The sequence below is a fragment of the Oncorhynchus masou genome, chromosome 20 (assembly GCF_036934945.1).
Source record: "Oncorhynchus masou masou isolate Uvic2021 chromosome 20, UVic_Omas_1.1, whole genome shotgun sequence".
In the NCBI taxonomy this organism is placed as follows: Eukaryota; Metazoa; Chordata; class Actinopteri; order Salmoniformes; family Salmonidae; genus Oncorhynchus; species Oncorhynchus masou.
In genome coordinates, this window is record NC_088231.1 from 23,476,052 (window position 1) to 23,499,015 (window position 22,964).

At 51.3% G+C, this 22,964-nt stretch overlaps 1 protein-coding gene across 1 annotated transcript in view; it reads right to left on the reverse strand.

Annotated features, from left to right (window-relative positions):
- Positions 1 to 22,964, reverse strand: part of LOC135507189 (huntingtin-like) — a 202,380-nt gene that overhangs the window by 103,328 nt on the left and 76,088 nt on the right. Inside the window, 5 exon segments of the mRNA XM_064926776.1 lie at positions 1,486 to 1,628; positions 10,690 to 10,985; positions 11,584 to 11,706; positions 13,840 to 13,956; positions 14,430 to 14,566. Of these exon segments, the coding sequence (XP_064782848.1) occupies positions 1,486 to 1,628; positions 10,690 to 10,985; positions 11,584 to 11,706; positions 13,840 to 13,956; positions 14,430 to 14,566 (816 nt within the window).

The window sequence follows — 22,964 nt, forward strand, 5'->3', positions numbered from 1 at the left end:
AATGTGTGTGTATAGTGTGAATATATAAATGTGTGTATAGTGTGTGTAGTGTGTGTAGTGTGTATAGTGTGTATAGTGTGTCCACTCACCACTCTGTGTGTGTGTATAGTGTGTAGTGTATATAGTGGGTATATATGTGTGTGTGTGTGTATAGTGTGTATATATGTGTGTGTGTATAGTGTGTATAGTGTGTATAGTGTGTATAGTGTGTATAGTGTGTATAGTGGGTATATATGTGTGTGTGTGTATAGTGTGTAAATAGGTGTGTGTGTGTATAGTGTGTATATATGTGTGTGTATAGTGTGTATATATAAATGTGTCCACTCACCACTCTTGAAGATGTGTGTGTGTATATATATATGTATATGTGTGTATAGTGTGTATAGTGTGTATAGTGTGTATAGTGTGTGTATAGTGTGTATAGTGTGTATAGTGTGTATAATGTGTGTGTGTATAGTGTGTATAGTGTGTATATATATATGTGTGTGTATAGTGTGTATAGTGTGTATAGTGTATATATAGTGTGTATAGTGTATATATAGTGTGTATAGTGTGTATAGTGTGTACAGTGTGTGTATAGTGTATATAGTGTGTATAGTGTGTACAGTGTGTGTACAGTGTGTACAGTGTGTGTATAGTGTGTATAGTGTATATAGTGTGTAGTGTGTATAGTGTGTATAGTGTATATAGTGTATATAGTGTGTATAGTGTGTATAGTGTGTACAGTGTATATAGTGTGTATAGTGTGTGTAGTGTGTGTAGTGTGTATAGTGTGTGTAGTGTATATAGTGTGTATAGTGTATGTAGTGTGTATAGTGTGTATAGTGTGTGTAGTGTATATAGTGTGTATAGTGTATGTAGTGTGTATAGTGTGTATAGTGTGTATAGTGTGTATAGTGTGTATAGTGTGTGTATAGTGTGTATAGTGTGTATAGTGTGTATAGTGTGTATAGCGTGTGTAGTGTGTATAGTGTGTATAGTGTATATAGAGTGTATAGAGTGTATAGTGTGTATAGTGTGTGTAGTGTGTATAGTGTGTGTAGTGTGTATAGTGTGTATAGCGTGTGTAGTGTGTATAGTGTGTATAGTGTGTGTATAGTGTGTATAGTGTGTATAGTGTGTATAGTGTATATAGAGTGTATAGAGTGTATAGTGTGTATAGTGTGTGTAGTGTGTATAGTGTGTGTAGTGTGTATAGTGTGTGTAGTGTGTATAGTGTGTATAGTGTGTATAGTGTGCATAGTGTGCATAGTGTGTATAGTGTGTATAGTGTGTATAGTGTGCATAGTGTGTATAGTGTGTATAGTGTGTATAGTGTGCATAGTGTGCATAGTGTGCATAGTGTGCATAGTGTGTATAGTGTGTATAGTGTGTATATTGTATATATAGTGTATATAGTGTGTATAGTGTATATATACTGTGTATAGTGTGTATAGTGTGTGTAGTGTGTATAGTGTGTATAGTGTGTATAGTGTGTCCACTCACCACTCTTGAAGATGTGTATGAGACACATAAGCAGAGTCCCCAGCTGTTGACAGTAGAACGTGTGTTGCTGTTCGGTCATGTCAACCTTCACCTGTCTGGTCGAGATGTCATCTAACATCACTCCTACGAGCTGGAGTAGGAACCTGGAGAGAGGAGAGGAGAGGAGTCATCTAACATCACTCCTACTAGCTGGAGTAGAAACCTGGAGAGAGGAGAGGAGAGGAGTCATCTAACATCACTCCTACTAGCTGGAGTAGGAACCTGGAGAGAGGAGAGGAGAGGAGTCATCTAACATCACTCCTACTAGCTGGAGTAGGAACCTGGAGAGAGAAGAGGAGTCATCTAACATCACTCCTACTAGCTGGAGTAGGAACCTGGAGAGAGGAGAGGAGAGGAGTCATCTAACATCACTCCTACTAGCTGGAGTAGAAACCTGGAGAGAGGAGAGGAGAGGAGTCATCTAACATCACTCCTACTAGCTGGAGTAGGAACCTGGAGAGAGGAGAGGAGAGGAGTCATCTAACATCACTCCTACTAGCTGGAGTAGAAACCTGGAGAGAGGAGAGGAGAGGAGTCATCTAACATCACTCCTACTAGCTGGAGTAGGAACCTGGAGAGAGGAGAGGAGAGGAGTCATCTAACATCACTCCTACTAGCTGGAGTAGGAACCTGGAGAGAGGAGAGGAGTCATCTAACATCACTCCTACTAGCTGGAGTAGAAACCTGGAGAGAGGAGAGGAGAGGAGTCATCTAACATCACTCCTACTAGCTGGAGTAGGAACCTGGAGAGGAGAGGAGTCATCTAACATCACTCCTACTAGCTGGAGTAGAAACCTGGAGAGAGGAGAGGAGAGGAGTCATCTAACATCACTCCTACTAGCTGGAGTAGGAACCTGGAGAGAGGAGAGGAGAGGAGTCATCTAACATCACTCCTACTAGCTGGAGTAGGAACCTGGAGAGAGGAGAGGAGAGGAGTCATCTAACATCACTCCTACTAGCTGGAGTAGGAACCTGGAGAGAGGAGAGGAGAGGAGTCATCTAACATCACTCCTACTAGCTGGAGTAGGAACCTGGAGAGAGGAGAGGAGAGGAGTCATCTAACATCACTCCTACTAGCTGGAGTAGAAACCTGGAGAGAGGAGAGGAGAGGAGTCATCTAACATCACTCCTACTAGCTGGAGTAGGAACCTGGAGAGAGGAGAGGAGTCATCTAACATCACTCCTACTAGCTGGAGTAGAAACCTGGAGAGGAGAGGAGAGGAGTCATCTAACATCACTCCTACTAGCTGGAGTAGGAACCTGGAGAGAGAGAGAGAGGAGTCATCTAACATCACTCCTACTAGCTGGAGTAGGAACCTGGAGAGTGAGAGGAGAGGAGTCATCTAACATCACTCCTACTAGCTGAGTAGGAACCTGGAGAGAGGAGAGGAGTCATCTTACATCACTCCTACTAGCTGGAGTAGGAACCTGGAGAGAGGAGAGGAGAGGAGTCATCTAACATCACTCCTACTAGCTGGAGTAGAAACCTGGAGAGAGGAGAGGAGAGGAGTCATCTAACATCACTCCTACTAGCTGGAGTAGGAACCTGAGAGAGGAGAGGAGAGGAGTCATCTAACATCACTCCTACTAGCTGGAGTAGGAACCTGGAGAGAGGAGAGGAGTCATCTAACATCACTCCTACTAGCTGGAGTAGGAACCTGGAGAGAGGAGAGGAGTCATCTAACATCACTCCTACGAGCTGGAGTAGGAACCTGGAGAGAGGAGAGGAGAGGACTCATCTAACATCACTCCTACTAGCTGGAGTAGGAACCTGGAGAGAGAAGAGGAGAGGAGTCATCTAACATCACTCCTACTAGCTGGAGTAGGAACCTGGAGAGAGGAGAGGAGAGGAGTCATCTAACATCACTCCTACTAGCTGGAGTAGGAACCTGGAGAGAGGAGAGGAGAGGAGTCATCTAACATCACTCCTACTAGCTGGAGTAGGAACCTGGAGAGAGGAGAGGAGTCATCTAACATCACTCCTACTAGCTGGAGTAGGAACCTGGAGAGAGGAGAGGAGTCATCTAACATCACTCCTACTAGCTGGAGTAGAAACCTGGAGAGAGGAGAGGAGAGGAGTCATCTAACATCACTCCTACTAGCTGGAGAGGAGAAACCTGCTGAGAGAACCTGGAGAGGAGAGGAGTCATCTAACATCACTCCTACTAGCTGGAGTAGGAACCTGGAGAGAGGAGAGGAGTCATCTAACATCACTCCTACTAGCTGGAGTAGGAACCTGGAGAGAGGAGAGGAGAGGAGTCATCTAACATCACTCCTACTAGCTGGAGTAGGAACCTGGAGAGGAGAGGAGAGGAGTCATCTAACATCACTCCTACTCCTACTAGCTGGAGTAGGAACCATGGAGAGAGGAGAGAGGAGTCATCTAGCATCACTCCTACTAGCTGGAGTAGAAACCTGGAGAGAGGAGAGGAGAGGAGTCATCTAACATCACTCCTACTAGCTGGAGTAGGAACCTGGAGAGAGGAGAGGAGAGGAGTCATCTAACATCACTCCTACTAGCTGGAGTAGGAACCTGGAGAGAGGAGAGGAGAGGAGTCATCTAACATCACTCCTACTAGCTGGAGTAGAAACCTGGAGAGAGGAGGGGAGTCATCTAACATCACTCCTACTAGCTGGAGTAGGAACCTGGAGAGAGGAGAGGAGAGGAGTCATCTAACATCACTCCTACTAGCTGGAGTAGGAACCTGGAGAGAGGAGAGGAGTCATCTAACATCACTCCTACTAGCTGGAGTAGGAACCTGGAGAGAGGAGAGGAGTCATCTAACATCACTCCTACTAGCTGGAGTAGGAACCTGGAGAGAGGAGAGGAGTCATCTAACATCACTCCTACTAGCTGGAGTAGAAACCTGGAGAGAGGAGAGGAGAGGAGTCATCTAACATCACTCCTACTAGCTGGAGTAGGAACCTGGAGAGGAGGGAGAGGAGTCATCTAACATCACTTCTACTAGCTGGAGTAGGAACCTGGAGAGAGGAGAGGAGTCATCTAACATCACTCCTACTAGCTGGAGTAGGAACCTGGAGAGAGGAGAGGAGAGGAGTCATCTAACATCACTCCTACTAGCTGGAGTAGGAACCTGGAGAGAGGAGAGGAGTCATCTAACATCACTCCTACTAGCTGGAGTAGGAACCTGGAGAGAGGAGAGGAGAGGAGTCATCTAACATCACTCCTACTAGCTGGAGTAGGAACCTGGAGAGGAGAGGAGAGGAGTCATCTAACATCACTCCTACTAGCTGGAGTAGAAACCTGGAGAGAGGAGAGGAGTCATCTAACATCACTCCTACTAGCTGAGTAGGAACCTGGAGAGAGGAGAGGAGAGGAGTCATCTAACATCACTCCTACTAGCTGGAGTAGGAACCTGGAGAGAGGAGAGGAGAGTCATCTAACATCACTCCTACTAGCTGGAGTAGGAACCTGGAGAGAGGAGAGGAGAGGAGTCATCTAACATCACTCCTACTAGCTGGAGTAGGAACCTGGAGAGAGGAGAGGAGAGGAGTCATCTAACATCACTCCTACTAGCTGGAGTAGGAACCTGGAGAGAGGAGAGGAGAGGAGTCATCTAACATCACTCCTACTAGCTGAGTAGGAACCTGGAGAGAGGAGAGGAGAGGAGTCATCTAACATCACTCCTACTAGCTGGAGTAGGAACCTGGAGAGAGGAGAGGAGAGGAGTCATCTAACATCACTCCTACTAGCTGGAGTAGGAACCTGGAGAGAGGAGAGGAGTCATCTAACATCACTCCTACTAGCTGGAGTAGGAACCTGGAGAGAGGAGAGGAGTCATCTAACATCACTCCTACTAGCTGGAGTAGGAACCTGGAGAGAGGAGAGGAGTCATCTAACATCACTCCTACTAGCTGGAGTAGGAACCTGGAGAGAGGAGAGGAGAGGAGTCATCTAACATCACTCCTACTAGCTGGAGTAGGAACCTGGAGAGAGAGAGAGGAGAGGAGTCATCTAACATCACTCCTACTAGCTGGAGTAGGAACCTGGAGAGAGGAGAGGAGTCATCTAACATCACTCCTACTAGCTGGAGTAGGAACCTGGAGAGAGGAGAGGAGAGGAGTCATCTAACATCACTCCTACTAGCTGGAGTAGGAACCTGGAGAGAGAGGGAGAGGAGTCATCTAACATCACTCCTACTAGCTGGAGTAGAAACCTGGAGAGAGGAGAGGAGAGGAGTCATCTAACATCACTCCTACTAGCTGGAGTAGGAACCTGGAGAGAGGAGAGGAGAGGAGTCATCTAACATCACTCCTACTAGCTGGAGTAGGAACCTGGAGAGAGGAGAGGAGTCATCTAACATCACTCCTACTAGCTGGAGTAGGAACCTGGAGAGAGGAGAGGAGAGGAGTCATCTAACATCACTCCTACTAGCTGGAGTAGGAACCTGGAGAGAGAGGAGAGGAGTCATCTAACATCACTCCTACTAGCTGGAGTAGGAACCTGGAGAGAGGAGAGGAGTCATCTAACATCACTCCTACTAGCTGGAGTAGGAACCTGGAGAGAGGAGAGGAGAGGATCTAACATCACTCCTACTAGCTGGAGTAGAAACCTGGAGAGAGGAGAGGAGTCATCTAACATCACTCCTACTAGCTGGAGTAGAAACCTGGAGAGAGGAGAGGAGAGGAGTCATCTAACATCACTCCTACTAGCTGGAGTAGGAACCTGGAGAGAGGGAGAGGAGAGGAGTCATCTAACATCACTCCTACTAGCTGGAGTAGAAACCTGGAGAGAGGAGAGAGTCATCTAACATCACTCCTACTAGCTGGAGTAGAAACCTGGAGAGAGGAGAGGAGGAGTCATCTAACATCACTCCTACTAGCTGGAGTAGAAACCTGGAGAGAGGAGAGGAGAGGAGTCATCTAACATCACTCCTACTAGCTGGAGTAGAAACCTGGAGAGAGGAGAGGAGAGGAGTCATCTAACATCACTCCTACTAGCTGGAGTAGGAACCTGGAGAGAGGAGAGAGGAGTCATCTAACATCACTCCTACTAGCTGGAGTAGAAACCTGGAGAGAGGAGAGGAGAGGAGTCATCTAACATCACTCCTACTAGCTGGAGTAGAAACCTGGAGAGAGGAGAGGAGAGGAGTCATCTAACATCACTCCTACTAGCTGGAGTAGGAACCTGGAGAGAGGAGAGGAGAGGAGTCATCTAACATCACTCCTACTAGCTGGAGTAGGAACCTGGAGAGAGGAGAGGAGTCATCTAACATCACTCCTACTAGCTGGAGTAGGAACCTGGAGAGAGGAGAGGAGAGGAGTCATCTAACATCACTCCTACTAGCTGGAGTAGGAACCTGGAGAGAGGAGAGGAGAGGAGTCATCTAACATCACTCCTACTAGCTGGAGTAGGAACCTGGAGAGAGGAGAGGAGAGGAGTCATCTAACATCACTCCTACTAGCTGGAGTAGGAACCTGGAGAGAGGAGAGGAGAGGAGTCATCTAACATCACTCCTACTAGCTGGAGTAGGAACCTGGAGAGAGGAGAGGAGAGGAGTCATCTAACATCACTCCTACTAGCTGGAGTAGGAACCTGGAGAGAGGAGAGGAGTCATCTAACATCACTCCTACTAGCTGGAGTAGGAACCTGGAGAGAGGAGAGGAGAGGAGTCATCTAACATCACTCCTACTAGCTGGAGTAGGAACCTGGAGAGAGGAGAGGAGAGGAGTCATCTAACATCACTCCTACTAGCTGGAGTAGGAACCTGGAGAGAGGAGAGGAGAGGAGTCATCTAACATCACTCCTACTAGCTGGAGTAGGAACCTGGAGAGAGGAGAGGAGAGGAGTCATCTAACATCACTCCTACTAGCTGGAGTAGGAACCTGGAGAGAGGAGGAGAGGAGTCATCTAACATCACTCCTACTAGCTGGAGTAGAAACCTGGAGAGAGGAGGAGGAGAGCTGAGTCATCTAACATCACTCCTACTAGCTGGAGTAGAAACCTGGAGAGAGGAGAGGAGAGGAGTCATCTAACATCACTCCTACTAGCTGGAGTAGGAACCTGGAGAGAGGAGAGGAGTCATCTAACATCACTCCTACTAGCTGGAGTAGGAACCTGGAGAGAGGAGAGGAGAGGAGTCATCTAACATCACTCCTACTAGCTGGAGTAGAAACCTGGAGAGGAGAGGAGAGGAGTCATCTAACATCACTCCTACTAGCTGGAGTAGGAACCTGGAGAGAGGAGAGGAGAGGAGTCATCTAACATCACTCCTACTAGCTGGAGTAGAAACCTGGAGAGAGGAGAGGAGTCATCTAACATCACTTCTACTAGCTGGAGTAGAAACCTGAGAGAGGGAGAGGAGTCATCTAACATCACTCCTACTAGCTGGAGTAGAAACCTGGAGAGAGGAGAGGAGAGGAGTCATCTAACATCACTCCTACTAGCTGGAGTAGGAACCTGGAGAGAGGAGAGGAGAGTCATCTAACATCACTCCTACTAGCTGGAGTAGGAACCTGGAGAGAGGAGAGGAGAGGAGTCATCTAACATCACTCCTACTAGCTGGAGTAGAAACCTGGAGAGAGGAGGAGAGAGAGTCATCTAACATCACTCCTACTAGCTGGAGTAGGAACCTGGAGAGAGGAGAGGAGAGAGTCATCTAACATCACTCCTACTAGCTGGAGTAGGAACCTGGAGAGAGGAGAGGAGAGGAGTCATCTAACATCACTCCTACTAGCTGGAGTAGGAACCTGGAGAGAGGAGAGGAGAGGAGTCATCTAACATCACTCCTACTAGCTGGAGTAGGAACCTGGAGAGAGGAGAGGAGTCATCTAACATCACTCCTACTAGCTGGAGTAGGAACCTGGAGAGAGGAGAGGAGAGGAGTCATCTAACATCACTCCTACTAGCTGGAGTAGGAACCTGGAGAGAGGAGAGTCATCTAACATCACTCCTACTAGCTGGAGTAACCTGGAACCTGGATCTAACATCACTCCTACTAGAGAGGAGAGAGGAGAGGAGAGAGTCATCTAACATCACTCCTACTAGCTGGAGTAGGAACCTGGAGAGAGAGGAGAGGAGAGGAGTCATCTAACATCACTCCTACTAGCTGGAGTAGGAACCTGGAGAGAGAGAGAGGAGTCATCTAACATCACTCCTACTAGCTGGAGTAGGAACCTGGAGAGAGGGGAGAGCTGGAGTAGGAGAGGAGTCATCTAACATCACTCCTACTAGCTGGAGTAGGAACCTGGAGAGAGGAGAGGAGTCATCTAACATCACTCCTACTAGCTGGAGTAGGAACCTGGAGAGAGGAGAGGAGTCATCTAACATCACTCCTACTAGCTGGAGTAGGAACCTGGAGAGAGGAGAGGAGTCATCTAACATCACTCCTACTAGCTGGAGTAGGAACCTGGAGAGAGAGGAGAGGAGTCATCTAACATCACTCCTACTAGCTGGAGTAGGAACCTGGAGAGGAGAGGAGAGGAGTCATCTAACATCACTCCTACTAGCTGGAGTAGGAACCTGGAGAGAGGAGAGGAGAGGAGTCATCTAACATCACTCCTACTAGCTGGAGTAGGAACCTGGAGAGAGGAGAGGAGAGGAGTCATCTAACATCACTCCTACTAGCTGGAGTAGGAACCTGGAGAGAGGAGAGGAGTCATCTAACATCACTCCTACTAGCTGGAGTAGGAACCTGGAGAGAGGAGAGGAGTCATCTAACATCACTCCTACTAGCTGAGTAGGAACCTGGAGAGAGGAGAGGAGTCATCTAACATCACTCCTACTAGCTGGAGTAGGAACCTGGAGAGAGGAGAGGAGTCATCTAACATCACTACTACTAGCTGGAGTAGAAACCTGGAGAGAGGAGAGGAGAGGAGTCATCTAACATCACTCCTACTAGCTGGAGTAGGAACCTGGAGAGAGGAGAGGAGAGGAGTCATCTAACATCACTACTACTAGCTGGAGTAGGAACCTGGAGAGAGGAGAGAGAGGAGTCATCTAACATCACTACTACTAGCCTGGAGTAGGAACCTGGATCACTCCTACTAGGGAGTAGGAACCTGAGGGAGAGTCATCTAACATCACTCCTACTAGCTGGAGTAGGAACCTGGAGAGAGGAGATGAGTCATCTCATAAGGCCTTCATGGTCGAACTGCTGCAAAGAACCCACTACCAGGGTAGACTAATGGTTAGAGTGTAGAGGTGGCAGGGTAGCCTAGTGGTTAGAGTGTAGAGGCGGCAGGGTAGTCTAGTGGTTAGAGCATTGGACTAGTAACCGGAAGGTTGCAAGTTCAAACCCCCGAGCTGACAAGGTACAAATCTGTCGTTTTGCCCCTGAACAAGGCAGTTAACCCACTGTTCCTAGGCCGTCATTGTAAATAAGAATTTGTTCTTAACTGACTTGCCTGGTTAAATAAAGGTTAAAAAAAATAAAAGAAGAAGAAGAAGAAGAGACTGGCTTGGGCCAAGAAAACACGAGACATCGACATTAGACTGGTGGAAATCAGTCCTTTGGTCTGATGAGTACAAATGTGAGATTTTTGTTTCCAACCGCTGTGTCTCTGAGACGTAGACTAGGTGAATGGATGATCTTCACATGTGTGGTTCTCACCGTGAAGCATGGAGGAGGAGGTGTGATGGTGTGGGGGTGCTTTGTAACACTGTCTGTGGTTTATTTAGAGTTCAAGGCCCACTTAACCAGCATGGCTACCACAGCATTCTGCAGTGATACGCCATCCCATCTGGTTTGCACTTAGTGGGACTATCATTTGTTTTTCAAACAGGACAATGACCCAAAACACACCTCCAGGCTGTGTAAGGGCTATTTGACCAAGAAGGAGAGTGATGGAGTGCTGCATCAGATGACCTGGCCTCAACAATCACCTGACCTCAACATAAATGAGATGGTTTGAGTGAAGGAAAAGCAGCCAACAAGTGCTCAGCATATGTGGGAACTCCTTCAAGACTGTTGGAAAAGCATTCCAGGTGAAGCTGGTTGAGAGAATGCCAAAAGCTGTGCAAAGCTGTCATCAAGGCAAAAAAGGGTGGCTACTTATTTTTAAAGTGAGGTTGCCAATTTTTTAAATATCGCACTCTCTCATATTCCTAAATGATCAAGAGTCAACTTTGACCCCTAAAAGTGTATACCTGGGGGCAACCATAATAGCCACAGAGCAACCGTGAAGACCCGATCCTGCACTCACCTGGCAAACGTCTCCTCCGGCAGCACCCGCTCTCCGTTGGCCTCCTGGTTGTCGGGGGCGACAGTCGCCGGGGGCGCCAGAGGCGGTGGCGACGAGAGGCTGCCGTCGTCGCGGAGATGTCGGATGGTGGGACAGGAGAGGAGGAGAGGAGAGAGGGAGGGAGGAGAGAGGGAGGGAGGAGAGAGGGAGAGCTCGTGGACACGTGAGAGGATTATGTCTTCAGTGGACTGAGAGATGAGGACTCTGAGGACAGCCAAGACACCTGACACCCACAGCTGAACTGTGTTAACATTAGCCTGGGGAGGGAGGAGAGGAGAGAGAGAGAGAGAGGGAGGAGAGAGGGAGGAGAGAGGGAGGAGAGAGGGAGGAGAGAGGGAGGAGAGAGAGGGAGGAGAGAGGGAGGAGAGAGGGGGAGGGAGGGAGGGAGGGAGGGAGGGAGGGAGGGAGGGAGGGAGGGAGGGAGGGAGGGAGGGAGGGAGGGAGGGAGGGAGGGAGGGAGGGGAGGGAGGGAGGGAGGGAGGGAGAGAGAGGGGGAGGGAGAGGGGGGAGGGAGAGAGGGGGAGGGAGAGGGGGAGGGAGGGGGGGAGAGAGGGGGAGGGAGGGAGGAAAGAGAGGAGGAGAGAGGGGGAGAGAGAGGAGGAGGAGAGGGGGGAGAGAGAGGGAGGGAGGGAGGAGAGAGGAGGAGAGAGGGAGGGAGGGAGGAGAGAGGAGGAGGGGGAGGGAGGAGGGAGGGAGGAGGGGGGAGGAGAGTGGTTGGAGGGAGGGAGGAGAGAGAGAGAGAGAGGGGGGGAGGGGGTGGAGAGAGAGAGAGAGAGAGACAGAGAGAGAGTTAGCCTCAGTAAAGACCTGGCAACAATGGAATTATCCAAAAAGCTCAAATTCCGTGTGTCTCACCATGGTAGCAGGTGTGGTGAACATTCCCTTCAGCAGCATATCAACCGGGCGGAGAGAGGAGGGAGCGACCGTCTCAAACAGAGTGTTCAACACTCCCAGAGCCTCAGGGGAGTCCAGGTGCATCTAGGACAGAACACTCAGTCAGTAGACACTACCTCAGGTCCCGTGTTACCATGACACTACCTCAGGTCCCGTGTTACCATGACACTACCTCGGGTCCCGTCTTGCTAACCTCGGGTCCCGTCTTGCTAACCCCGGGTCCCGTCTTGCTAACCTCGGGTCCCGTCTTGCTAACCTCGGGTCCCGTGTCGCTAACCTCGGGTCCCGTGTCGCTAACCTCGGGTCCCGTGTCGCTAACCTCGGGTCCCGTGTCGCTACCTCAGGTCCTGTGACGCTACCTCAGGTCCTGTGTTACCATGTCGCTACCTCGGGTCCAGTGACGCTACCTCAGGTCCTGTGTTGCTACCTCAGGTCCTGTGTTACCATGACACTACCTCAGGTCCAGTGTCGCTAACCTCAGGTCCAGTGTCGCTAACCTCAGGTCCCGTGTTACCATGACACTACCTCGGGTCCCGTGTCGCTAACCTCGGGTCCCGTGTCGCTAACCTCGGGTCCCGTGTCGCTAACCTCGGGTCCCGTGTCGCTAACCTCGGGTCCCGTGTCGCTAACCTCGGGTCCCGTTTTACCATGACACTACCTCGGGTCCCGTGTTACCATGACACTACCTCGGGTCCCGTGTTACCATGACACTACCTCGGGTCCCGTCTTGCTAACCTCGGGTCCCGTCTTGCTAACCTCGGGTCCCGTCTTGCTAACCTCGGGTCCCGTCTTGCAACCTCGGGTCCCGTCTTGCTAACCTCGGGTCCGTCTTGCTAACCTCGGGTCCCGTGTCGCTAACCTCGGGTCCCGTGTCGCTAACCCGGGTCCCGTGTCGCTAACCTCGGGTCCCGTGTCGCTAACCTCGGGTCCCGTGTCGCTAACCTCGGGTCCCGTGTCGCTAACCTCGGGTCCCGTGTCGCTAACCTCGGGTCCCGTGTCGCTAACCTCGGGTCCCGTGTCGCTAACCTCGGGTCCCGTGTCGCGCTAACCTCGGGTCCCGTGTCGCTAACCTCGGGTCCCGTGTCGCTAACTCGGGTCCCGTGTCGCTAACCTCGGGTCCCGTGTCGCTAACCTCGGGTCCCGTGTCGCTAACCTCGGGTCCCGTGTCGCTAACCTCGGGTCCCGTGTCGCTAACCTCGGGTCCCGTGTCGCTAACCTCGGGTCCCGTGTCGCTAACCTCGGGTCCCGTGTCGCTAACCTCGGGTCCCGTGTCGCTAACCTCGGGTCCAGTGACGCTACCTCGGGTCCCGTGTCGCTAACCTCGGGTCCAGTGTCGCTAACCTCAGGTCCAGTGTCGCTACCTCAGGTCCAGTGTCGCTACCTCAGGTCCAGTGACGCTACCTCAGGTCCCGTGACGCTACCTCAGGTCCCGTGTCGCTAACCTCAGGTCCCGTGTCGCTAACCTCGGGTCCCGTGTCGCTAACCTCGGGTCCCGTGTCGCTAACCTCGGGTCCAGTGTCGCTAACCTCGGGTCCAGTGTCGCTACCTCAGGTCCCGTGACGCTACCTCAGGTCCCGTGTCGCTACCTCAGGTCCCGTGTCGCTACCTCAGGTCCCGTGTCGCTACCTCAGGTCCAGTGTCGCTAACCTCAGGTCCAGTGTCGCTACCTCAGGTCCCGTGTCGCTAACCTCAGGTCCCGTGTCGCTAACCTCAGGTCCAGTGACGCTACCTCAGGTCCCGTGTCGCTACCCTCAGGTCCCGTGTCGCTAACCTCAGGTCCCGTGTCGCTAACCTCAGGTCCTGTGTTGCTACCTCAGGTCCTGTGTTGCTACCTCAGGTCCTGTGTTGCTACCTCAGGTCCTGTGTTGCTACCTCAGGTCCTGTGTTGCTATGACACCACCTCAGGTCCTGTGTTGCTACCTCAGGTCCTGTGTTGCTATAACACTACCTCAGGTCCTGTGTTGCTACCTCAGGTCCTGTGTTGCTACCTCAGGTCCTGTGTTGCTATGACACCACCTCAGGTCCTGTGTTGCTACCTCAGGTCCTGTGTTGCTATAACACTACCTCAGGTCCTGTGTTGCTACCTCAGGTCCTGTGTTGCTACCTCAGGTCCTGTGTTGCTATGACACCACCTCAGGTCCTGTGTTAGGAACAGGCAGTACAGGAATAATTTGAAATAAGTTTACAAGCTCTCCGTCTCTCTCACTGTGGTCGTACCTGTTGTTTTCCTATCATGGGCAGTATGATGTCAGCGATCTGTCTGGACAGTCTCTTCCACTTGTCCTCGTTCTCCTTGTGACACTGCTGGAGGACCAGGATGAACATCTCCAGCACCTAGACACAGACACACAGAGGTCAAAGGTCACAACGGTGAAAATGTTACATGGTTGTAATGGTTGCATGGTTCAAATATTTTAATGGTTCCAAAGTACAAAGATTCCAAAGTACAAAGACTCCAAAGTACAAAGGTTCCAAAGCACAAAGGTTCCAAAGCACAAAGGTTCCAAAGCGCAAAGGTTCCAAAGCACAAAGGTTCCAAAGCACAAAGGTTCCAAAGCACAAAGATTCCAAAGTACAAAGGTTCCAAAGCACAAACGTTCCAAAGCACAAAGGTTCCAAAGCACAAAGGTTCCAAAGCACAAAGGTTCCAAAGCACAAAGGTTCCAAAGCACAAGGGTTCCAAAGCACAAAGGTTCCAAAGCACAAAGGTTCCAAAGCACAAAGGTTCCAAAGTACAAAGATTCCAAAGTACAAATGTTTCAAGGTTCCAAAAGTACCACGGTATCATGGTTCCAGAGTGTGTTTACCTGGTGGTACTGTATGAGTCTCAGCAGCATGGAGACCACCACCTCTTTCTGGGTGTCCAGCTCCTTCCCAGCGTCAGCCTTGTTGGAGCCCCTCAGAACAAACAGGTCATGGACTATAGGCTGCAGGGCTGGGATGGCTGTATGGGGAGAGAGACCCAGTCAGAGGAGAAGGAGACAGACCCAGTCAGACAAGGAGGAGAAAGACCCAGTCAGACAAGGAGGAGAAAGACCCAGTCAGAGGAGAAGGAGACAGGCCCAGTCAGACAAGGAGGAGACAGGCCCAGTCAGAGGAGAAGGAGGAGACCCAGTCAGACAAGGAGGAGAGAGACCCAGTCAGAGGAGAAGGAGACAGGCCCAGTCAGACAAGGAGGAGAGAGACCCAGTCAGACAAGGAGGAGAGAGACCCAGTCAGAGGAGAAGGAGACAGGCCCAGTCAGAGGAGAAGGAGGAGACCCAGTCAGACAAGGAGGAGAAAGACCCAGTCAGACAAGGAGGAGAAAGACCCAGTCAGACAAGAAGAGGGGAGGAGACAGACCCAGTCAGACAAGGAGGAGAAAGACCCAGTCAGACAAGGAGGAGAAAGACCCAGTCAGACAAGAAGAGGGGAGGAGACAGACCCAGTCAGACAAGGAGGAGAAAGACCCAGTCAGACAAGAAGGAGACAGACCCAGTCAGACAAGGAGGAGAAAGACCCAGTCAGACAAGAAGGAGACAGACCCAGTCAGACAAGAAGGAGACAGACCCAGTCAGACAAGAAGGAGACAGACCCAGTCAGACGAGAAGGAGACAGACCCAGTCAGACGAGAAGGAGACAGACCCAGTCAGAGGAGAAGGAGACAGGCCCAGTCAGAGGAGAAGGAGGAGACCCAGTCAGACAAGGAGGAGAAAGACCCAGTCAGACAAGAAGAGGGGAGGAGACAGACCCAGTCAGACAAGGAGGAGACAGACCCAGTCAGACAAGAAGGAGACAGACCCAGTCAGACAAGGAGGAGAAAGACCCAGTCAGACAAGAAGAGGGGAGGAGACAGACCCAGTCAGACAAGAAGGAGACAGACCCAGTCAGACAAGAAGGAGACAGACCCAGTCAGACAAGAAGGAGACAGACCCAGTCAGACGAGAAGGAGACAGACCCAGTCAGAGGAGAAGGAGACAGGCCCAGTCAGAGGAGAAGGAGACAGGCCCAGTCAGAGGAGAAGGAGAAAGACCCAGTCAGACAAGGAGGAGAAAGACCCAGTCAGACAAGAAGAGGGGAGGAGACAGACCCAGTCAGACAAGGAGGAGACAGACCCAGTCAGACAAGAAGGAGACAGACCCAGTCAGACAAGGAGGAGAAAGACCCAGTCAGACAAGAAGGAGACAGACCCAGTCAGACAAGAAGGAGACAGACCCAGTCAGACAAGAAGGAGACAGACCCAGTCAGACGAGAAGGAGACAGACCCAGTCAGACGAGAAGGAGACAGGCCCAGTCAGAGGAGAAGGAGGAGACCCAGTCAGACAAGGAGGAGAAAGACCCAGTCAGACAAGGAGGAGAAAGACCCAGTCAGACAAGAAGAGGGGAGGAGACAGACCCAGTCAGACAAGGAGGAGACAGACCCAGTCAGACAAGAAGGAGACAGACCCAGTCAGACAAGGAGGAGAAAGACCCAGTCAGACAAGGAGGAGACAGACCCAGTCAGACAAGGAGGAGAAAGACCCAGTCAGACAAGAAGATGGAGGAGACAGACCCAGTCAGACAAGAAGATGGAGGAGAAAGACCCAGTCAGACAAGGAGGAGAAAGACCCAGTCAGACAAGGAGGAGAAAGACCCAGTCAGACAAGAAGACGGAGGAGAAAGACCCAGTCAGACAAGAAGATGGAGGAGACAGACCCAGTCAGACAAGAAGATGGAGGAGACAGACCCAGTCAGACAAGGAGGAGATAGACCCAGTCAGACAAGGAGGAGAAAAGACCCAGTCAGACAAGGAGGAGAAAGACCCAGTCAGACAAGAAGGAGACAGACCCAGTCAGACAAGAAGGAGAAAGACCCAGCCAGACAAGGAGGAGAAAGACCCAGTCAGACAAGAAGACGGAGGAGAAAGACCCAGTCAGACAAGGAGGAGAAAGACCCAGTCAGACAAGGAGGAGACAGACCCAGTCAGACAAGAAGGAGAAAGACCCAGTCAGACAAGGAGGAGACAGACCCAGACAGACAAGGAGGAGAAAGACCCAGTCAGACAAGGAGGAGACAGACCCAGTCAGACAAGAAGACGGAGGAGAAAGACCCAGTCAGACAAGGAGGAGAAAGACCCAGTCAGACAAGGAGGAGACAGACCCAGACAGACAAAGAGGAGAAAGACCCAGTCAGACAAGAAGGTGGAGGAGAAAGACCCAGTCAGACAAGAAGACAGAGGAGAAAGACCCAGTCAGACAAGAAGACAGAGGAGAAAGACCCAGTCAGACAAGAAGACAGAGGAGAAAGACCCAGTCAGACAAGAAGACAGAGGAGAAAGACCCAGTCAGACGAGGAGACAGACCCAGTCAGACAAGAAGGTGGAGGAGACAGACCCAGTGAGACAAGGAGACGGAGGAGACAGACCCAGTCAGACAAGAAGACGGAGGAGACAGACCCAGTCAGACAAGGAGGAGAAAGACCCAGTCAGACAAGGAGGAGAAAGACCCAGTCAGACAAGGAGGAGAAAGACCCAGTCAGACAAGAAGACGGAGGAGAAAGCCCCAGTCAGACAAGGAGGAGAAAGACCCAGTCAGACAAGGAGGAGAAAGACCCAGTCAGACAAGGAGGAGAAAGACCCAGTCAGACAAGGAGGAGACAGACCCACTCAGACAAGGAGGAGAAAGACCCAGTCAGACAAGGAGGAGACAGACCCAGTCAGACAAGAAGGAGACAGACCCAGTCAGACAAGAAGGAGAAAGACCCAGTCAGACAAGGAGGAGAAAGACCCAGTCAGACAAGGAGGAGACAGACCCAGTCAGACAAGGAGGAGTCAGACCCAGTCAGACAAGAAGACGGAGGAGAAAGACCCAGTCAGACAAGGAGAAGAAAGACCCAGTCAGACAAGGAGGAGAAAGACCCAGTCAGACAAGGAGGAGACAGACCCAGTCAGACAAGAAGGAGACAGACCCAGTCAGACAAGAAGGAGACAGACCCAGTCAGACAAGGAGGAGACAGACCCAGTCAGACAAGAAGGAGAAAGACCCAGTCAGACAAGAAGAAGGAGGAGAAAGACCCAGTCAGACAAGGAGACGGAGGAGAAAGACCCAGTCAGACAAGGAGGAGAAAGACCCAGTCAGACAAGAAGGAGAAAGACCCAGTCAGACAAGGAGGAGACAGACCCAGTCAGACAAGGAGGAGACAGACCCAGTCAGACAAGAAGGAGACAGACCCAGTCAGACAAGAAGAAGGAGGAGAAAGACCCAGTCAGAGAAGGAGGAGATAGACCCAGTCAGACAAGGAGGAGACAGACCCAGTCAGACAAGGAGGAGACAGACCCAGTCAGACAAGGAGGAGACAGACCCAGTCAGACAAGGAGGAGACAGACCCAGTCAGACAAGAAGGAGACAGACCCAGTCAGACAAGAAGGAGAAAGACCCAGTCAGACAAGGAGGAGACAGACCCAGTCAGACAAGAAGGAGAAAGACCCAGTCAGACAAGGAGGAGAAAGACCCAGTCAGACAAGAAGAAGACAGACCCAGTCAGACAAGAAGGAGACAGACCCAGTCAGACAAGAAGGAGAAAGACCCAGTCAGACAAGAAGGAGAAAGACCCAGTCAGACAAGAAGAAGACAGACCCAGTCAGACAAGAAGGAGAAAGACCCAGTCAGACAAGGAGGAGACAAACCCAGTCAGACAAGAAGAAGACAGACCCAGTCAGACAAGAAGGAGAAAGACCCAGTCAGACAAGGAGGAGAAAGACCCAGTCAGACAAGAAGACGGAGGAGAAAGACCCAGTCAGACAAGGAGGAGATAGACCCAGTCAGACAAGGAGGAGACAGACCCAGTCAGACAAGAAGGAGACAGACCCAGTCAGACAAGGAGGAGAAAGACCCAGTCAGACAAGGAGGAGACAGACCCAGTCAGACAAGGAGGAGACAGACCCAGTCAGACAAGGAGGAGAAAGACCCAGTCAGACAAGAAGGAGACAGACCCAGTCAGACAAGAAGGAGACAGACCCAGTCAGACAAGAAGGAGACAGACCCAGTCAGACGAGAAGGAGACAGACCCAGTCAGACGAGAAGGAGACAGGCCCAGTCAGAGGAGAAGGAGGAGACCCAGTCAGACAAGGAGGAGAAAGACCCAGTCAGACAAGGAGGAGAAAGACCCAGTCAGACAAGGAGGAGAAAGACCCAGTCAGACAAGAAGAGGGGAGGAGACAGACCCAGTCAGACAAGGAGGAGAAAGACCCAGTCAGACAAGAAGGAGAAAGACCCAGTCAGACAAGAAGAAGACAGACCCAGTCAGACAAGAAGGAGAAAGACCCAGTCAGACAAGGAGGAGACAAACCCAGTCAGACAAGAAGAAGACAGACCCAGTCAGACAAGAAGGAGACAGACCCAGTCAGACAAGAAGGAGAAAGACCCAGTCAGACAAGAAGGAGAAAGACCCAGTCAGACAAGAAGAAGACAGACCCAGTCAGACAAGAAGGAGAAAGACCCAGTCAGACAAGGAGGAGACAAACCCAGTCAGACAAGAAGAAGACAGACCCAGTCAGACAAGAAGGAGAAAGACCCAGTCAGACAAGGAGGAGAAAGACCCAGTCAGACAAGAAGACGGAGGAGAAAGACCCAGTCAGACAAGGAGGAGATAGACCCAGTCAGACAAGGAGGAGACAGACCCAGTCAGACAAGAAGGAGACAGACCCAGTCAGACAAGGAGGAGAAAGACCCAGTCAGACAAGGAGGAGACAGACCCAGTCAGACAAGGAGGAGACAGACCCAGTCAGACAAGGAGGAGAAAGACCCAGTCAGACAAGAAGGAGACAGACCCAGTCAGACAAGAAGGAGACAGACCCAGTCAGACAAGAAGGAGACAGACCCAGTCAGACGAGAAGGAGACAGACCCAGTCAGACGAGAAGGAGACAGGCCCAGTCAGAGGAGAAGGAGGAGACCCAGTCAGACAAGGAGGAGAAAGACCCAGTCAGACAAGGAGGAGAAAGACCCAGTCAGACAAGGAGGAGAAAGACCCAGTCAGACAAGAAGAGGGGAGGAGACAGACCCAGTCAGACAAGGAGGAGAAAGACCCAGTCAGACAAGAAGACAGAGGAGAAAGACCCAGTCAGACAAGAAGACAGAGGAGAAAGACCCAGTCAGACAAGAAGCCAGAGGAGAAAGACCCAGTCAGACAAGAAGACAGAGGAGAAAGACCCAGTCAGACAAGAAGACAGAGGAGAAAGACCCAGTCAGACGAGGAGACAGACCCAGTCAGACAAGAAGGTGGAGGAGACAGACCCAGTGAGACAAGGAGACGGAGGAGACAGACCCAGTCAGACAAGAAGACGGAGGAGACAGACCCAGTCAGACAAGGAGGAGAAAGACCCAGTCAGACAAGGAGGAGAAAGACCCAGTCAGACAAGGAGGAGAAAGACCCAGTCAGACAAGAAGACGGAGGAGAAAGACCCAGTCAGACAAGGAGGAGAAAGACCCAGTCAGACAAGGAGGAGAAAGACCCAGTCAGACAAGGAGGAGAAAGACCCAGTCAGACAAGGAGGAGACAGACCCACTCAGACAAGGAGGAGAAAGACCCAGTCAGACAAGGAGGAGACAGACCCAGTCAGACAAGAAGGAGACAGACCCAGTCAGACAAGAAGGAGAAAGACCCAGTCAGACAAGGAGGAGAAAGACCCAGTCAGACAAGGAGGAGACAGACCCAGTCAGACAAGGAGGAGTCAGACCCAGTCAGACAAGAAGACGGAGGAGAAAGACCCAGTCAGACAAGGAGAAGAAAGACCCAGTCAGACAAGGAGGAGAAAGACCCAGTCAGACAAGGAGGAGACAGACCCAGTCAGACAAGAAGGAGAAAGACCCAGTCAGACAAGGAGGAGACAGACCCAGTCAGACAAGAAGGAGACAGACCCAGTCAGACAAGGAGGAGACAGACCCAGTCAGACAAGAAGGAGAAAGACCCAGTCAGACAAGAAGAAGGAGGAGAAAGACCCAGTCAGACAAGGAGACGGAGGAGAAAGACCCAGTCAGACAAGGAGGAGAAAGACCCAGTCAGACAAGAAGGAGAAAGACCCAGTCAGACAAGGAGGAGACAGACCCAGTCAGACAAGAAGGAGACAGACCCAGTCAGACAAGAAGAAGGAGGAGAAAGACCCAGTCAGAGAAGGAGGAGATAGACCCAGTCAGACAAGGAGGAGACAGACCCAGTCAGACAAGGAGGAGACAGACCCAGTCAGACAAGGAGGAGACAGACCCAGTCAGACAAGAAGGAGACAGACCCAGTCAGACAAGAAGGAGAAAGACCCAGTCAGACAAGAAGGAGACAGACCCAGTCAGACAAGAAGGAGAAAGACCCAGTCAGACAAGGAGGAGACAAACCCAGTCAGACAAGAAGAAGACAAACCCAGTCAGACAAGAAGAAGACAGACCCAGTCAGACAAGAAGGAGAAAGACCCAGTCAGACAAGGAGGAGAAAGACCCAGTCAGACAAGAAGACGGAGGAGAAAGACCCAGTCAGACAAGGAGGAGATAGACCCAGTCAGACAAGGAGGAGACAGACCCAGTCAGACAAGAAGGAGACAGACCCAGTCAGACAAGGAGGAGAAAGACCCAGTCAGACAAGGAGGAGACAGACCCAGTCAGACAAGGAGGAGACAGACCCAGTCAGACAAGGAGGAGAAAGACCCAGTCAGACAAGAAGGAGACAGACCCAGTCAGACAAGAAGGAGACAGACCCAGTCAGACAAGAAGGAGACAGACCCAGTCAGACGAGAAGGAGACAGACCCAGTCAGAGGAGAAGGAGACAGGCCCAGTCAGAGGAGAAGGAGGAGACCCAGTCAGACAAGGAGGAGAAAGACCCAGTCAGACAAGGAGGAGAAAGACCCAGTCAGACAAGAAGAGGGGAGGAGACAGACCCAGTCAGACAAGGAGGAGACAGACCCAGTCAGACAAGAAGGAGACAGACCCAGTCAGACAAGGAGGAGAAAGACCCAGTCAGACAAGAAGGAGACAGACCCAGTCAGACAAGAAGGAGACAGACCCAGTCAGACAAGAAGGAGACAGACCCAGTCAGACGAGAAGGAGACAGACCCAGTCAGAGGAGAAGGAGACAGGCCCAGTCAGAGGAGAAGGAGGAGACCCAGTCAGACAAGGAGGAGAAAGACCCAGTCAGACAAGGAGGAGAAAGACCCAGTCAGACAAGAAGAGGGGAGGAGACAGACCCAGTCAGACAAGGAGGAGAAAGACCCAGTCAGACAAGAAGGAGAAAGACCCAGTCAGACAAGAAGAGTGGAGGAGACAGACCCAGTCAGACAAGGAGGAGACAGACCCAGTCAGACAAGAAGGAGACAGACCCAGTCAGACAAGGAGGAGAAAGACCCAGTCAGACAAGAAGGAGACAGACCCAGTCAGACAAGAAGGAGACAGACCCAGTCAGACAAGAAGGAGACAGACCCAGTCAGACGAGAAGGAGACAGACCCAGTCAGAGGAGAAGGAGACAGGCCCAGTCAGAGGAGAAGGAGGAGACCCAGTCAGACAAGGAGGAGAAAGACCCAGTCAGACAAGGAGGAGAAAGACCCAGTCAGACAAGAAGAGGGGAGGAGACAGACCCAGTCAGACAAGAAGGAGACAGACCCAGTCAGACAAGAAGGAGACAGACCCAGTCAGACAAGGAGGAGAAAGACCCAGTCAGACAAGGAGGAGACAGACCCAGTCAGACAAGAAGGAGACAGACCCAGTCAGACAAGAAGGAGACAGACCCAGTCAGACAAGGAGGAGAAAGACCCAGTCAGACAAGAAGATGGAGGAGACAGACCCAGTCAGACAAGAAGATGGAGGAGAAAGACCCAGTCAGACAAGGAGGAGAAAGACCCAGTCAGACAAGGAGGAGAAAGACCCAGTCAGACAAGAAGACGGAGGAGAAAGACCCAGTCAGACAAGAAGATGGAGGAGACAGACCCAGTCAGACAAGAAGATGGAGGAGACAGACCCAGTCAGACAAGGAGGAGAAAGACCCAGTCAGACAAGGAGGAGAAAGACCCAGTCAGACAAGAAGGAGAAAGACCCAGTCAGACAAGAAGGAGAAAGACCCAGCCAGACAAGGAGGAGAAAGACCCAGTCAGACAAGAAGACGGAGGAGAAAGACCCAGTCAGACAAGGAGGAGAAAGACCCAGTCAGACAAGGAGGAGACAGACCCAGTCAGACAAGAAGGAGAAAGACCCAGTCAGACAAGGAGGAGACAGACCCAGACAGACAAGGAGGAGAAAGACCCAGTCAGACAAGGAGGAGACAGACCCAGTCAGACAAGAAGACGGAGGAGAAAGACCCAGTCAGACAAGGAGGAGAAAGACCCAGTCAGACAAGGAGGAGACAGACCC